Source organism: Sorex fumeus, unplaced genomic scaffold (genome assembly GCF_029834395.1).
Source record: "Sorex fumeus unplaced genomic scaffold, SorFum_2.1 ptg000061l, whole genome shotgun sequence".
In the NCBI taxonomy this organism is placed as follows: Eukaryota; Metazoa; Chordata; class Mammalia; order Eulipotyphla; family Soricidae; genus Sorex; species Sorex fumeus.
This window is the reverse complement of record NW_026606118.1, coordinates 38,389,000-38,407,303: the sequence shown is the minus strand read 5'-3', so window position 1 is coordinate 38,407,303 and position 18,304 is coordinate 38,389,000. Positions and strand designations below refer to the sequence as shown.

General features: G+C 36.8%; 1 protein-coding gene across 1 annotated transcript in view; it reads right to left on the bottom strand.

Annotated features, from left to right (window-relative positions):
• Positions 1-17,376, bottom strand: part of THEMIS (thymocyte selection associated) — a 103,188-nt gene extending 85,812 nt beyond the window's left edge. The window contains exon 1 of the mRNA XM_056126237.1: positions 17,286-17,376. Coding sequence (XP_055982212.1) covers positions 17,286-17,376 — 91 coding nt within the window. The remainder of the gene's footprint in view (positions 1-17,285) is intronic.
• Between the last annotated feature and the right edge of the window lie 928 nt (positions 17,377-18,304).

Below are 18,304 nucleotides of genomic sequence, written 5' to 3'. Positions count from 1 at the left end.
ATATTCTTACTTCAGAAAATATTTAAAAATTAAAAAGATAAGCTTCCTAGGAAAGGAAATTATTTTCAATTGTGTATCTAAAATAATTGTGTATCTAAAATAATTGTAACTCAAATATCTGGACTACAGAAATAAATGTCGTAACTCAATAACACAAAAACAAATGAAAATTAAAAGATAGGCAAAAAATCTTATTGAAATAGTAAGAAATTTCTGATAAGCACATAGAAAAAATTTTCAACATTCGTCATCATTACTGACTGCAAACTGAAATGACAATGAAGTTCCACTGATTATAGAACATAATAGAACATACCAAATTTTTGTAGGGAGTTGGATAAACTGGTGCCCTAACTCATTATTATTTTTAAAAGCATATTTATTTTATTTATATCTTCAAGGGAGAGATCAAAACAAGTGCCTTTCAATTAGTGTGCATAAGCAACGTTTGATATATCCATACAATAAAAAATTACTTTGTAATAAAAAAGAATATGATGCTTATACAGGCACTGGAACATAGATGAAATTTTTTAAACATTTGCTAAGTAAAATAAGTCATATGCAAAAGATAGCAAGTTTATATCATTTAATAAGTCACAGTGTCTCAAAAAGGCAAATAGATTGATGGAACCAATGTTTATTTGCTATACTATTCTTTTAGGAGTATAGTTTTACACATCCTCAAATGCTCGATACCCTTCCTTGCCTACCACTGTAGAACTAATATTCCTCCTCCATTGTTCAGTGGGCCCCTTCCACCCTTTCATCTGCTTCTCTCTTTCTCTTCAGATAACCCCAGTTCTTGCAGGAAAGGCACATTTATATCCCCCCCAAAAAAATACAGTGATTGGATTTAGAATGACAGTTATAATTAAATAGTTCAATGGACTTCTGTGAGGTAAAAGAAATAGTCTAAAATTGGTGATGTCTGTAAAACTCCACAAATTAAAATTCATTCATTAAAATATGTTTACAGTGGAAAATTTTGTAGAAAAGGATGTTGTCAATTATTTTTCCTACAGGGAAAAGACAAAAATAGAAAGCAATGAACATGATATAGAAGAAGGACATAAGGGGATATGGTGCCACCAGCAGGTCAATCTGTACCTGTGAGACGAGTGTATCAGCAGCCTGATGGCACCATCAGACTTCCAGATACCCCCAAATTACTGCTGTGCCTTTGGCCAGACCCAAAAACTTGGGACAAAGTTTACCAAGAAAGTAAAAGGCCAAAAGTTAGATATGTAGTAGACATACCCACAAATCACCTCCAGCTCAGCTCTTTACTTGGAGGCATGGCCTCTCTGGTTCCTGATCAAACTGCTTAACTGCCATGATCCCAGAGACTCAGAAACAAATCTTGAAACCCAATGGCTTTTGGCAGAAATGCATCCAGTCTCTGCAATAGGTTACTGGTGCTGGGCCACCCCAGGTGGGAACAAGTTTCGTGCCTTGACCTGTTCCCACTGGCCGCCCGGTGGCTGCCATCCTCCAGAGGCCACTGGACAGTCAGGTTTGGGTCCACAGTGATAAGACACTCGGGGTCTCATGGGTTGGGGGTGGAGCTGGCCCTTTCCTCCCTGTCCCAATGAGACCCTAAGTTGCTGCCCACAAATGGTCTCTTTGGCTCCTGATCAAGCTGCTTAATAGCCATGATCCCAGAGACTCAGAAACAAATCTCAAAACCCAGCAGCTTTTGGCAGAAATGTGTCTGGACTCTGCAGTAGGTTACTGTCGCCAGGCCACGCCAGGGGAGAAAGGGTGCTGTCCCTCCGCCTGCTCCCCCTAGGCGGCTCATTGGCCGCCATCTGCCAGAGGCCATTGGACAGTCAGATTTGGGTCCGCTGTGACAAGACACACAGGGCCTCACGGGATAGGTGTGGAGCCGGCCCTTTCCCTCCCACCCCAACAGACCCTGAGTCTCCACCCATGAACGGCCTCTCTGGCTCCTGATCAAGCTGCATAACAGCGATGATCCTAATCTTAAGAGACTCAAGAACAAATCTCGGAACCCAGCAGGTTTTGGCAGAAATCCCTCCAGATTTAATTGTTAAAATTTCAGAAGTTCAAAATCGTGCAGCCACTACTGCAGCCACACACATCACATGTTATTCATAACCAGAAATAGAAAACAAATGTCTACTGTTGCTTTTTTCAGAAGATCTGAGTGTTGGGGTAAAATACCAAATAATAATGGTGGGTCTGGTGTCAAAATATTGAATGTAATCAAAGTAGAGAGAGAGAAAGTAATGTGGAAATCATCTGCCCCACAGGTAGGAGGAGGATTTGGCATGGGGCATACTGGGGTCTTAGGGGGTGGAGAATGGGCACTGGTGAAGGTACGGGTGTTTCATTGTATGACCGAGACTTAAACCCGAAAGCTTTGTAACTGCACTCACAGTGATTCAATAAATAAAATTATAAAAAATGAAGAAAAAAAAGTGAGTTGGAGTTCATGCCCAAGTCAATCAGCTAATCAGTGGCTGAATAAATAGCAGTACTCCTACATTAAAAATTAAAAGAGGGAGATAATGAAATAGCAACAACAGAATAAGATAAGAATACTGAAACTGTAAGGAAGGAAATAGAAAACTTTCAAAGTTCAACAGGTGGTCAGAGTAAGCCTTAGAAAAGTGTAGCCGAATTGATACCTCGCAGAAGAGCTTGCCCTCGGAAAAGTGAGCAAATCTTTAAAGCAGGAGCAAGTCTCCATCTTTCAGCAAGTGTGAAGAGGTCAATATGATTTGAAGAAAAAGGAGGTTAATAAGCATTAAAACCAGAAAAGTAATGGGAACAAGGAGGGGGGAAATGGATGTCTGATTGCCCATTGTAAAGTTTTGATTTTGAGAGAAAAATAGAGAAGCACTATGGCATTTAACAGAAGAGTGCCATAACATGATAAACACTTTAAAAGCATGACCTGATGCATTATGAAAGATAGAGTTTAGGAATGAAAGATTAAAATGAATGAGACCTGTAAGGGGATAGTTTGATAATGCCAGTGTAAGTTACGACATATTGAGCCTAGGTAGGTGGCGGCTGTGTATAATATCTCTGTGATAAGATTATGGGTGAATTTGTGCTTCTGCATTGTCGTATTTGTTAGTAATAAATGTGTAAGGTTTTCGCAAATTAAGAGCAATTCTTATAAAATACCCAATTTAGTGCACAGAATCATAGTAAAACAAGCTTTTCTTTGCCATATTTTAAAATAAATATCAAAATGTTTATGAGATGCTGATAAAAGTTAATTTTAGCAATAGTGAGTACTCAAGAAGTAATAGTGCTTGCTGAAAATGTGGTCAACTTTCCAATGAATGAGTAATAAACTTCTGGCATTATGAGTGTTCATACTACATCTAATGTCCCTTTTTCAGATATATACACTGGTGATGGAGCGATAGCACAGCGGGTAGGGCGTTTGCCTTGCACGCAGCCAACATGGCCAACCCGAGTTCGATTCCTCCGCCCCTCTCAGAGAGCCCGGCAAGCTACCGAGAGTATTCGATATGCCAGACACAGTAACAACAAAGTCTCCAATGGAGACGTTACTGGGCCCGCTCGAGCAAATCGATGATCAACGGGAGGGCCTTTTTTTACTATACACTGGTGATAAGTGCAATTTCAGTCAACAAAAGGATAATTTGTATCAGGGAAGTTTAAACTGTACTGAAATAATAAACAGCTTAAGAGTTTTAGAGACTGTAACAGTAAAGCTGTAATTCTTCTTTCAATATATAACCAGTACAGGTAGATGTGTGTCTCGTCTCTAATAACTGCAGTCACTTAAGGATCCTGATCATCAAAGGCTCCATTTTGACAGTCCAGTGTAATGAAATAAGTTAAATTATAATAATTTCTTAAATTATATGACACTAAATGGTACATGTTGCTTCTACATTTATTGCATTAACCAACGGCAGTAAAGCTACAAGAGGGCCAGGGAAAGTGTAAATCTAGAATGTACTTAAACAAAGAGAATAGGAATACACTGAAAACAGGAAGAGAACAGGGATAAAAGTACAATACTTTTTCTTAAAATTTTCTCCCAAATTACTCTGTTCTTCCAAAGAATTAAAAATTATATGATGGCACAGGCCAATTTATCTATGACATGTCTGAATTATTCATAAACTAGCTTACTCAATACTTTAACCTGGACTTTGCCATGGCAGATTTTTCTTAGCAAGAATCTCTAAAGAGATCTACATATTTAATAAGTCCCTGATAATATGTGAAGTAAGATACAACAATCACAACTTCCATTCAGATTAATTTCTGTATAAATCAAATATTAATTAAACTATACTAGTATTTAATATAAATATTGTCTAATACTTTCTTTTAAATATTATTAGTATAATAAAATTAAAATCTACAACTAATCCCTATATTACATGATCACATGACATTAATAGGTCAGGATATGCTAAGACAAATTGGCAATTAACAATGATAGCAATAAGAATTGTCCTAACATCCATTCACTTGTAATCTGCTTCCATATCATATTTTGATGTCAAATAAACAATCGTTCTTATATAAATTTATTTTTGCCTGATTCTTAAGGATGGCAGTGTTCAGGGACTACTCTTTATTTTTTACTTGAAGATCACCTCCAGCAGGGCCCAGGGGACCATGCAGTGCTAGGGATCAAGCTAGGCTGCCCACATGCAAACCCAGCCCTTATCACCTAAGTTTAACTATACTCACACTGAAAAAAATCATACAATAGCTTTGCAGGATGCCTAAAAAGACACTTGGGAATGGAAGATTGCAATTCTATCAAGAAAAAAAGTCAAAAAAAAAAAAAAGAACCACTTTCATTGGTTCTACAAACTTATCATCAACCACATGCAATTGTTATGTAAAGAAACTGACAAATCTGAGACCTGATAGTACTGTAGGCAAAGCACTTGCCTTACACACAGATGACCTGTGTGAAATACCTAACAGTACATATTATCCCCCCCAAGCACTGCCAGGATTGATCCCTGAGGACAGAGCCAGTAATAAACTCTGATCACAGTTGGGTGTGAACCAAATCCAAAAAGGGAAAAGAAAAAAAAAACAACACTAACCCTGCAAAATCTGATTTGAGAAATCTGTTTTACATATAATGTATTCTGGACCTTAAAAGGATATCACTAACAGATAACATTAGAAAATAATAATACTGTGAATTCATTAGAATAACATATTTGATAGGGCCAGAATGATAGTACAGCAAGTAAGTTAGATCTATGGTAATGCCTTATGGTTCCCCGAACCCTGCCATGAGTGATGCCTGAGATTAGAGCCAGGAATTAATGCTGATGTACCAATGGTATGGCCCCCAAACAAACAAAAAGGTAGAATCACATATTTGAATTACTATCATGTGGAATTTAATCAATACTTTTATAAATATTAAGTTCTTCAGAAAAAATTTAGTAGGATAAAAAAAACTTCCCATCAGAGAGATAGCACAATATATAAAACATCCTCCCAGAACACTTTCAGTAATGTTGGTTTTAATAAACTATATCAACAACAAGATATAATAAATTGCGAAAGAAAAATGGTTTTATTCAAGGAAATTAAAAATACTTAAAATATTTTTCTCTTTAGTATACCCATTTACATTTGTATTATTGCTCTATAATGGCTATAAATATAAAAATACATATTAAGGGTACACCTCTATTTTTTAAACTGGTGAGATTTTTTTATTAATTAAAGCTCTGATCATTGAAGTTATGAATGGAACATTTTAGGCATGAGTTCACATTGTGACCAAACAGCTTCTATACTCTGTCTGAAATAGTCTCTTATATAAATAAAGGCAAGCTTTATATTATTTACAAATTGAAGGTCTATGGCAACTCTGCATGGAACAAGTCTATAGGCACCATTTCTCCAGCACTATGTATTTACTTCATATTTCCATGTCATCTTTTGGTGACTCTCATAATATTTCAAGTGTTTTCACTATGATATATACCCATCTATCTCCCTCTTCTTCGGTCTCCTAATTCCCTGAGACTTGACAATATTGAAAACAAGCCAAGTCATAACACTACAATAAACTCTAAGTAGTTAAATGAAAGATAGTATCTCATCTACTCCCCATCCTGCCCCACCCCCCAACACACACACATGCACACACACACACACACATGCGCGTGCACACACACACACACACACTTTAGAATAAAAGCTGGAGGTGAATATGCTAAGGGACGAAAGAAGTATCAAGAACTAAGCTAGATTGAAAATTAGGTCTCTTGCCCCAGTGAAGAGTGAATACAAAGACAAAATTAATGAAGTAAATGAAACATGCTATTCTGGTGAACACACAACTGATAAAGTGAAACTGTCTGATTGCTAATATGATGATTATTAGGGGTTATGTATAAGTCACACTAGTCACAACATTCCCTTAAGCCGATAACTAGTGTAGAACAATGTCCAAATCCTTCAATTCTGTGATGACTGATTAATGACGAGGAAGCCTTTGAAGAAGTTGAAAGTTCACAGAGCCTGGTTCACAAGGTTCAAGGAAGGAAACAATCTCTAAAACATAACTGGTGAAAGCAAAGCAGAAACCCTCTGATGAAAGAAGATGTATAGAATCATTCAGAAGATCTAGCTAAGATAGTTAATGAAGGTCACACTAAAGAATAGATTTCCAATAAAGATAAAATAGATCATCTAGGACTGGAATGAAGAGTATGTCATCTAGGACTATTGTAGGTAGAGATGAACAGTCAGTGCCTGGCTTCAAAGCTTCAAAAGACAAAAAAGTCTCTTAGGACTAAATGTCCTTTGTGACTTTAAGTTGAAATCAATACTCAGTTGCCATTTTGAAAATATGAAACTTATGGCCCTTAATAATCATGCTGCTCTACTCTTTCTATGCTCTGTAAATGAAACAACAAACTTTAATGGCAGTATATCTGTTCATGAAATGATTTACTATGTATCTTAAATACACTGTTATGACTTACTGCTCAGTTCAAAATATTATTTCTCTATATCAATATACCAGGTTACACAAGAGTTTTGATGAATATTTATATTAATAATCATTTTATGCTTGCTGCCACAACATCCATCCTGAATCCATGGATCAAGGGGTAATTTAGACTTTAAGTCTAAAACTATTTCTGTGACTTAAGAAATATTTTAAAATCTTAGTTGAAATAGTGATTCCTCTAATGGATTTAGACAAAGTCAAATAAAAATATCTTAGAAAGGAGATTCTAGATATCAATAAGAACACCTATGATTCATAGAAGAAAGTCAAAATATCAACATAAATAGGAGTTTGGAAGTGGATTACAAGCTTCATAGACACTTTGAGAAGCTCAAAACTTCCATCGAGGGCTAAAGAGATAATATAGCATGTACCATTCTATATGAACTCTATCCCTGGCACCCCATAATGATCCCCTGACAGGAGTGATCCATAAGTAGCCTGAGCACAAAGCCAGGAGAAAGTCTTGAGCACCACCTCATATTGCCCCTAAACAAAAACAAACAATTTGTTTTCCTCTTCATGAAGGAAGTAATTACACATGTTGAAATTGCATGAAACCCAGAATCAGAAGTGAGACTGGAAATGTGACAAAATTGCTCAATCTCATGTTAAAGTTTTAACGGATGAGGTGTTGTTTCTAATGTATGACTAATGAAAGTGGTTTCTTGAAACATAATCTTCTCCTGGTGATGTTTTGAAATTATTGAGATTACAATGAGTAATTAAAATATTAGGTGAAGTTAGTTGACAAAGAAACAATCAGGCTAGAGAGATAGTCAGTAGGTAAGACACTTGCCTTGCAAGTGGCCAATCTGCGTTCGATTCTAGGCATCCTTCCAGGAGTGATTGCTGAGTGCATAGCCAGGAGTAACCCCTGATGGATGTGGCCCAAATGCCAAATAAAAATAAAATACAACTAGAACTTCAGAGCATCAACTCTTGAGAAGTTCTACTGTGGATAAAATATTATAAAATGGCATTGCATGGTACAGAGAAATCTTCCATGAAAGGTAGATTAATTAAACATAGCAAACTTCATTACTGTCTTATTTTTAAGAAATTATCACTACCACTGAAGCCATCAACAGCCATCATCCTAACTATTTTGCAGCTATAATCATTGAGGCAAGACCCTCCACCAACAACAACAAAAAAATGTGGTTCACTTAAGGCTAAGCAATTTTATCTGTAAAGTATTTTTAACTAAGGTATGTACATTAGATATACTTTTAATAGACTACAGTATAACATACTGGAATAACAAAATATTCATGTGATTCATTTTATTGTAACATGCTTTACTGTGGTGGTCTGAAATTGAACTCACAATATTTCTAATGTGTTTCTGTAACAGATATATATATATATTAGCATGTCTAAAATAAAACTTTTTCTTTCCCCACCAAACCTCTTCCTCCCCTTGAGACCTTCGCAACTCTGCCAAATGCATAAACATCACTCTAGCGGTTTAGATAAAAATCTTTGCATTTATCCTTTCACCTTCCCCCTCTACATACATATATCAAGTTCATTAGCAAGTCCTGACATTTCTAACTTCAAAGCTTATCCAGTATTGGTCACCTCACCAAACTAATCTAGGTGCAGTGCCTTGTCATCTGATTTGCAAGATCACTTGATATGTCTCCTTATTCTGTTTTCCCCTTTCTCACATTGAATTTTCTTTTTTTTTTTAATTTTTATTAGTGAGACATCATGAGGTACAGTTCACATTGAATTTTCAAAGAGCTGTCAGTAATTCTCTTAAAATGTCTGCCAGCTCCTGCTAAAGTGCTCATGTTCTCATAAAATCCAAATAAATAAATAAATAAATAAAATAAAGTTCTCATAAAATCCAAACTGCATGAGATTCTCTTGCTCTCTCCTTAAATCTCTTCTCCCACAATTCTTCTACTATTTCTGTAAGTTTGAATTGAAGGGGCATATTTTTCTATTCTTCTCATAAAATTCTCTCCTTTTGATCTCCAGATGTCTGCTGCCTTTGAAATGCTCATCCTCCAAATATCTATCTATCTATCTATCTATCTATCTATCTATCTATCTATCTATCATGGTGGAATCTTTCTCCACATTTATGTCTTTTCTCCTCTTAAATCAACTCTTTCATGTAATATTCCTTGCCTAGTTTATGCTCTCTCCTACTTCCCCAGCTCCATTCTGCAGCAAATTGTCATCACAAATCTCCAAGTCTACAAAATCTGCACCTCCCCATGCTCCCAGTCATTATTATTTTTATTTTTTGGCTTTTTGGATCACACCTGGCAATGCTCAGGGGTTATTCCTGGCTTTGCAGTCAGGAATTACTCTAGGTGGTCCTCGGAAGACCATATGGGATGCTGGGAATCAAACCCAGGTTGGCCGAGTACAAGGCAAACACCCTACCCACTGTACTATTGCTCCAGCCCCCAGAATGAAATTCTTACATAGTTTATTTCTTGTGTGTTTTCAGAGGATATGTTCTTCCGATTTATTTGGGCTCCCTTCTCAAATTTTAACTGATCTGAAATATTCCATGGTCATTCTTTAGAAGATCATCTCTTGGGGTTGGAGAGACAGTACATTAAGCAGCATGCCTGACTTGCATGCAATCAAGCTGGGTTTGATTTTGAAACCCTATAGGATCCCCTAAGCCCTCCAGGAGTGATCCCTGAGCTTGGAGCCAAGATTAAACTCTGAGCACGCCAAGGTAAGGCTGCCCCTCAAAAAACTAAATAAGCTACTGGAATTAATGAGATTTTTATCAGTACAAGAGTAATATTTACTTGTATTTTTCCTCTTATGGTACCAGTCTGGCACTATTTGTACCCATGTGTCTATGTCTGTGCTCTAGGAATTAGTTTAGGATATATGCGATATCTAATGTTTCTAAAGGAGACTTAAAAAAATTAAGCAATATTCTAGATGGCGTTCCTTTGTTTATTTGATTGAAGAAGAGAGAGGAAGTGGCATTAGGTAGAGGGGATTCCTTCACCAGTGATGATTACCAATCTGACTGCCCATCACAAATGCCTGCACTGCTGAGGATTGTCCAAACCACCTAGGTGGTAGTGGGGGACTCTGGGGCCACACTCTTTGATAAGCAGGAGCCTCCAGGGCTGTACTTAATGATGTTCTAGGAATCATGTGGTGCTAGGAATAGAAGCAGATCAGCATATGCTGGTCATGCATTCATACTGTACTATCTCCTGGTCCCTGTTAATGACAGATACATTATACTCACAGATAGGAAGTCCCTACCATTCAGAAAATTGTCATCGCGTAAAACATTTCTAAATAGAGTGATTCTCCTGTGAATAAAATCAATGGGAATTTTGTGGGCTGGAGCGATAGCACAGGGGTAGGGCGTTTGCCTTGTATGCAGCCAACATGGCCAACCTGAGTTTGATTCCTCCGCCCCTCTTGGAAAGCCCAGCAAGCAACCAAGAGTATCTCGCCCACACAGCAAAGCCTGGCAAGCTACCGGTGATGTATTCAATATGCCAAACACAGTAACAACAAAAGTCTCACACTTGAGACATTACTGGGCCCGCTCGCTCAAGAAAATCAATGAACAATGGGAGGACAGTGACAGTGACAGGGAATTTTCATGTGAAATAATGCTACTTTAATTTTTCTAAAAGATGCTTACATTTTCTTTTTAAAAGTTAGTAAGGGAGGGACCAGAGTGATGGTACAGAAGATAGGGCATGTGACTCACCCAGACTTGATCTCCAGCATTCCATGTGGCTCTGTAAGGTCCCTTGGGACCCCCAAGAGAGCTAAACTCTGCTAATTAGTAACTCTCCCTTTCCTGCCATCTCCCCAGTAGAGCTTCAGTATTCCTGGCCCTTCCTTATTGGGATGTAAATTCTAAAACCATTTGTTGACCCTTCCTTGTTGGGATGTAAATTCTGAAACCATTTGTTGACTCTTCCCTGTTGGGATGTAAATTCTGAAGCCATTTGTTGGCCTTTCCTTATCTGTTACCTCTGTTATTTCCCTTATCCACCTCCACTGGAATGCAGGAGCCGTGAGCTGAGAATCAAAGGGAGCCAGGAAAACATAGAAGATAACCAAATGTCTGAGTTACCAGATACCCATTAGCCACAATGCCTATGTTCGTAAATGCTGATCTTTGAATCTATAGGCTAAGGAGTGATGTACTTTTAAATGGATTGGTTAAGAAAGTATATGTTGTTACAAATCTATTGGCTACGAAATGCACGGGCTTTGCTGTAACAGCCAGTGAAGGCTTATATAAGATCCCCTTTGAAGAAGTTCGGGGTCTTGCCTGATGGCTTGACCCTGGCTAGCCAGTCATACAATAAACCTTGCTTGCTGTTTGCAATCTCTGGAGCCTCTTTGTCATTAAAGGGAGATCACAATCCGCGTCCTAACAGTCCCCTGAGCACCCCCAGGAGTTATTCCTGAGTGAAAAGTCAGGAGTAATCCCTGAGCATCACAGTTTGTGGTTCCAACCCCCATCCTCAGAAAAGTAAAATTAGTAAGTCAAGTTCTATAAAATGTCACTAAGTAGGGACAGGAGCCATAGTATAGTTGGTAGGGCATTTATATCACATGCAGCTGACCCAGATTCAATCGCTGGCATCCTTCAAGCATCACCAGGAGTGATTCCTGAGTGCAAAACCAAGAGTAATCCCTGAGCATTGGCAGGTGTGACCCAAAAAACAACAAAAAGTCACTACATTTATTATTTTTTTTACAAATAAAAAGTATAAAATTTCAAACAATACAAAAAAAATCATGGTTATCACAAAACTAGCAGGAAACATATTTTATAAACTAAGCTTGGGAACTTCTTTAACCTAAACCAATTAATGTTGATTTTTATAACACTCTTTGACTGTGAATGAGAAGAAGAAATTCTGTTCTGGAAATAATAGGCATTGATTTAACTACAGAGGGAAAAATCGTGCAATCATAGGAAAGAAGAAACAAGATACATCAAAATTCACATAAAACATCAATGAGTATATTATAAATGCAAAATCCAACAAACAGAACCAAGGGGGGAAAAGGAAACATCAAAAGATCTTCAGTAATAAAATAGAAGGGTGGGATAATCTTTAAAAATTCTTTAATAGTAGATCTCAAATTCTACTAAAAGGTATAATTATCAGTTTTCACAACACCAAATGATAATTTCCTTTGCTTATATTATTTTAATTTCTCTCCCTTTTTTTAAAAGTCTTCCAGGCAGTGCTCAGGAGGCCCGGAAGTCATGACCAGCAAATTTTGGTTCTGCTTTGAAAGACTTTGAAAGATGCTCAGTGTTAGCAGGAGACTACATGGTGCTGAAGAGCAGATTCAGGACTCTGCACCAAAAAAGTATGTGCCCTACACTGTAATCTATCTTCTTGAAACATTCTATTATTTAAAAATCTTTACCTGGTGTAGGATAACACTGTTCTGTCCTTCCTGCATAGCCTCAGGTAGTTACGTTTATTGGGTTGCTCTCATCACAGTGCTCCTATTTCCCTATGTTTATTTGTAACTCCTTTCTTTGTGCTCTGTTGACTTGTGAATATTGTTTTACTCTTCTCCCTAAGTCCTTTGCATAGTTTCTTCAGAGCAATCTCTTTTTTGTATGGACACAAGAAGACAGTGTGACTCTCAGTGATATTTCCCTCCTGGGCATGTGTTCTCTCACCTAAGCCTCAGCTGCCCTGTCTTCCTACTACCCCCAAAAGCAGGGTCCTGATGAGGGACTGGATGGAACCAGGGCAAGCAATAAGCTATGTGCTACCCTGGCATCGAGATGGGCCTGGCCAAAGTGCCTTAATGCTTAACTCTAAGTTAAGAGCTTGGTCATGAACAAATGCTGTCATGATCCAAAAAGTAATAACTAGATTTGGACCCTGCTAGGGTTAGGAATGATTATTCTGGCCTGAGTGCTGTAGTCTGAGTCTGTGGCAAGATGTTCCCAGGAGAGCTGCCCTACAAGTCTCAATGTTATCTCTTACTGCGTCCATACAAAAATAGCTAGTAATTTTTCCTCTGTTTCAAATTTTGTGTTTTTTGTAAAAAGAAAAAGGCAGAGATGTAGGATAACACTGTTCTGTCCTTCCTCCATAGCCTCAGGAATAGTTGATAGTTCATAGTTTATTGGACTGAGGAAAAGAGAAAAATACCTTAGGAGGTATTTTGCCCTTAGACAGTCAGGAAGGGCTTTAGAATACCTTTTAGGTGGGCCTTCAGGAAGGGCTTTCTTATGTTGATTTGGCTGCCTGACTGGGTGGAGTGTCAGTCCAGACTGCAAGGGAGTTGGAGACAAGAGAGTGAGGAGACAAGGGAGCTGGAGAAAGAGAGAGTAGGGCTGCAAGTTGCCCCACAGAGAGACTAGCAAGGAGAACATGTGTTTGAGAGAACCTAAGCCCCCCATAACATAAATTTCTTCTATGGGATAAACTTCCTTGTAATAAACTGCTACAAAGATCAACCGGCCTGGCCCTCGTCTCATCCTTCGTCTGCCCTTGGCCAACAGCCATCCTGATCCAGGCCACAGCGGCTCTAGGGCACCCAACGCAGGCAGTGAGATAGAGCCGTCCAGAGAGCCCAAGAACACACAACCTTCAGCGTGCATAGTTTTTTTACAACCTGGGACTGGAGTGATAGCACAGTGGGTAGGGCATTTGCCTTGCACACAACCGCCCCGGGTTTGATTCCCAGCACCCCATATGGTACCCGGAGCACCGCCAGGAGTAATTCCAGAATGCATGAGCCAGGAGTAACCCCTGTGCATCGCTGGGTATGACACACACACACACACACACAAAGAAGAATCTTTACCTTTTAGGGACAGTACACCATCTGTATTTTTAATATTTCCCAGGTCTTTTAACATGCAATCAAGTTTCAGAAACTTGATTGTGTTTAATTATATTAATTTTAATAAAATGTAATAATTTTGTAAATATGCGTTATGACAAGGTGAAATTTGTGTAAGTAGAAATAAGTGAAAAATAATAGAAGCTGTGGAAAGAGAACCAGATATGTTTGGTCACTGTTTATAACTAAATCAATAAGACAGTTGGCAGTTAGAAAAATCATTTTTTTCAATAAATGTCACTGTATCAGTTGTTCCATAAAAGAAGAAAACAAACATTGATCTCAACATCATATATATTAAAAAAAGAAACCAATTCTAAGATAATTTTGTTCTGAAGTAGAGAGTAAAAAAATAGAGTATCATGATGAAAAATAACTATGACTTGATTATACAAATGTTAGAATTTAAAACTTCATTTGTGAAAATACATCATTAGAAAAATTAAATAAGCTATAGACTAAGAGAATATTTGCAACATAGATAATGAAATGTCAGGAAAGTATCCTATATTTGTGTATGTGTCATCCAATTAATAAAATACTACAAGGAAATAAGAAAGTTAATAAAACACCCTTCATAAAATTGTATGTCCTTTGCTCAACAGATACATGAAACATGCTAGTCACGTTGGTTACTAAGGCAATAAAAATTAAAACCATGAGCTGCTATATTCAAACTAAATTATGAAATGACTAGAATAACCAGAAAAACTAAAATAGGTTGAAGGATGATATCAAATACTTCTAAGTATATAAATTAATTATAACATATACTTCAGCAAGAATTATATTAATTTTTCATTGTTTGTCAAGACTGAAATACAAAGAGCATGTCAATTTATTCTTGTACCTACTGCATATATACATATAATGCACATCCATGACAATATTGCTTTATTATAGCTACATGTTAAAAATAATTCAAATGCCCAGCAACAGTATTGATAGATAAATCATGACATATTTATTTAACAGAATAGAACTCAGATTAAAATTAATCACCTATGAAGGATAGTATAAGCTAATATTTATGAAGATACTACTAAACATATATGAACATTTATATTGAGCATAAAGTAGAAAATATAAATATTATAATTTTCCATTTATACAAAGTCCATAGATGGACAAAACTTATAACAATAGTTTTCTTTGGGGAGTATCATAGATAACAGAGAATGAGTATGAAACAGAAGATTAGGAACTCATAATTTTTTATTTCCTGACCTGATTGACAGTTAAATAAATGTAGTTGTTTTGTGAAAATTAATCAAGAAGTTCACATTTTTAATTTTTAATTGAAGGATATCATAGTAGAAAACTAATAAAGGATAAAGAAAATAACTTCAGCACAAAGACATATACAATCTTCTTTTGTAGCGCGACATGAAAATGCCTCTTTTTCCCAAGTTATATTTTCTTGCATTATGTCTATTATATAATAGACATAATGCAAGAAAATTTTCAAATTGATTTCTTAAGAAATCAATTTTTATTTAAATATTTTAAAATACATATGCATATCTAAGTCAGCTTAGAAAAAATAGAATAGAAACCAGAAATTAAATATAGGAATTAACCAATATTTAAATATATAATGAGCACTTATTTCAGAAGTATAGTAACAAAAATGTAGTGGCTTTGCCACAATTGAGACCAAAAGAAAATTAATGGAATGGAAGATAATATTTTAGAGACAGTATAATTCTGATATCAGTGTCTAATACAAGTTAAAAGCAACAAAACAAATCATTGGTGAAGGATGGCTAGCTTTGATATTGGGAAATCAGGCTATTAAATGATTTGGATCCCTGTGAACCTCAAACCAGAATATGATCAGAATGAATTTTTAAAAAAGTGAAATAGCAAAACTTTAAACTTGATAAGAAATAACATAAAATATTTTTATAACCTCTACATTCGGAGAGCCCGGCAAGCTACCGAGAGTATTCGATATGCCAGACACAGTAACAACAAAGTCTCCAATGGAGACGTTACTGGGCCCGCTCGAGCAAATCGACGATCAACGGGAGGGCCTTTACCTTTACCTACATTGTGGAATTCTAATACAAACCCCAAAAACACAAACTTTGAAACAAAAAATAATTCACTTGGGGCTGACTCAGGAATAGAGACATATTGTAATATCGATAAGTAGAAAAATGTACTCCAATTCAAAATAATCAACTTGGTAACAAATTAAACAGTCCTATGGTAAACTGTTTTCCTATACCAATTCATTGCTTACACATATATATCGAGGAGGCCAGAGAGAGAAGTGTTTCTGATATTTGTTAAACTTTAGAGATTTTTTAAAATGATATTATGTCTAATATACTCTTTTTTATTTCCTGAATGGAAAGAATTGTATACCAATAGTACTTTAATCTAGTTTCTAAGTATTTTGTCTGGACCACTTTAACCATTTTGTGACCAGTTTTATGTTTGCCTAGAAAATGAATCTTTGACTTGCATGCATCCAAGCTAACTATTTAGCTTTTACAATGTATAATGTAGATGTTAATGTTCTCTCATTTAATTTATATTGTAAGTTATATCAAAACATACACACTTATTATTTAATAATTAATTCTTACTTCTTGACATATTATTAAAAATGATTTTGTGTATAATAGATAATCAATTTCTATACCTTCAAATACAAATGCCATTATTGAAGATACTAGGAGTTAGGTCACTACAGAAAAAAAAACATTGACATCAGAATTGTTTACAAATTCTTAAGAAAAATATTAATCAGGGGACTGGAGCGATAGCACAGCGGGTAGGGCATTTGCCTTGCATGAGGCTAACCTGGCTTCAATTCCCAGCATCCTATATGTTCCCCCGAGCACCGCCAGGAGATAATTCCTGAGTGCATGAGCCAGGAGTAACCCCTGTGCACTGATGGATGTGACCCAAAAAGGCCAAAGAAAAAAATTAATCAGTATTTTTCTAAACACTGTACTTTTATTTCGGAAAAAAACTATTTTTTAAAGTTTGGAAACATAAATATGGGAAATAACGGTCACAGTTTTCACTCTCTGGTGAAAATCAATTTAAAAAAAAAGAAAGAATTCACTGTTGATATTGAAGTCTTAAAAGGCAGCAAATAGCTCAAGAAATTTTGTTCATTCCTTGCCCCTACCCTCCAGAGTACGCTATCATTTCTCGCTTCTGCAATACTATTGGGTTCATACCAGTCATCAGTTTTTCTTTCTTTCTTTCTTTCTTTCTTTCTTTCTTTCTTTCTTTCTTTCTTTCCTTCCTTCCTTCCTTCCTTCCTTCCTTTTCATGATTACCTTTCCTTTAATAGAACTCAGGAATCGTCTATTAAAATTTTCCTCCAGTTTCAAAACTTCATACCTTATCAACACCTTTTGGTCCACCAGTGGAGAAGAAAGAGAAAGCTTACCTTCCACATAGAAGCCTGACTGGATTTCCAGGATCCTCGGAAGGGCCTTTACATCAAGGGAGTGGACAAATGTTTCCAGAGACGTGGCCATTGTTCTAGCTGGAGTCCTGGTGCGAACCTGGTACTCAGAAAAGCTTGTGACTTTGGGTAATTCTTTGCGATTGTGATCTTTGCTCTCATTCCTCCCTCAGCCAGATGCGGAAGTCACACTACAGCCAGCTGGAGTGGGAAGAGTGAGATGGGTGGGGTGAGGAGGCAGAGGACAAAGGTACTCTAGCTGGACCAGAGCAATAGTACAGCTGGTGGAGCGCTTAACTGGAACACAGACAACCCTGGCTCCATCCCTGTAAAGTCCTCAGGATCCTTGAACACAGAACTATGAGTAAGTTCCAAGCACTGATGGGAATAGCCATCAACAAAAGCAAGAACAAAGGTGTTCTACCTCTTTCTATCTCCTTTTGTTCTCATTGTGGCTTGGTTTCCTTCTGACACTTAAATAGAACGACAGGATGGGGGTAGGGTAAACCTGTGAACTAACGCTGTGAGAAAGAAAAAATAAAAAAGAAGATGAAGAAGAAGAATCGATAAGAAACTGGCTCTGTCTTCAGTCCAGGTGTGCCTCTGGAGTCAAAAGCACAAAGTTGGTGTCAGCCCTGTGACTTGCTCCCCTGCGGAGAGGAGGAATGTAGGACTAATGTTCATTCAGTGAAAATAGCACCATGTGCATTTTTTTTTACCTTGAACATTTTATTAAATTAAGACACAAAGAGATTTTTTCAAAGCAGTAGTTATTGGATTTGGTCATAAAATCTTGCAAAAATTAATACTGGTGTTCACTGCTACATATTCTTGAGGTTTTAGGTTTAATATGTTCAAAAATTCAAATATGGCAAACTCCACTGAAAATGATCATTTTAAAAGTTAAAAACAGCTGCAAACTTTCCTCATGTTCTGCAAACTCCAGCAGCTGCAACTTTCAGTTAGTAAATATGCTAACATTGCCTTAACAATGGAATAAA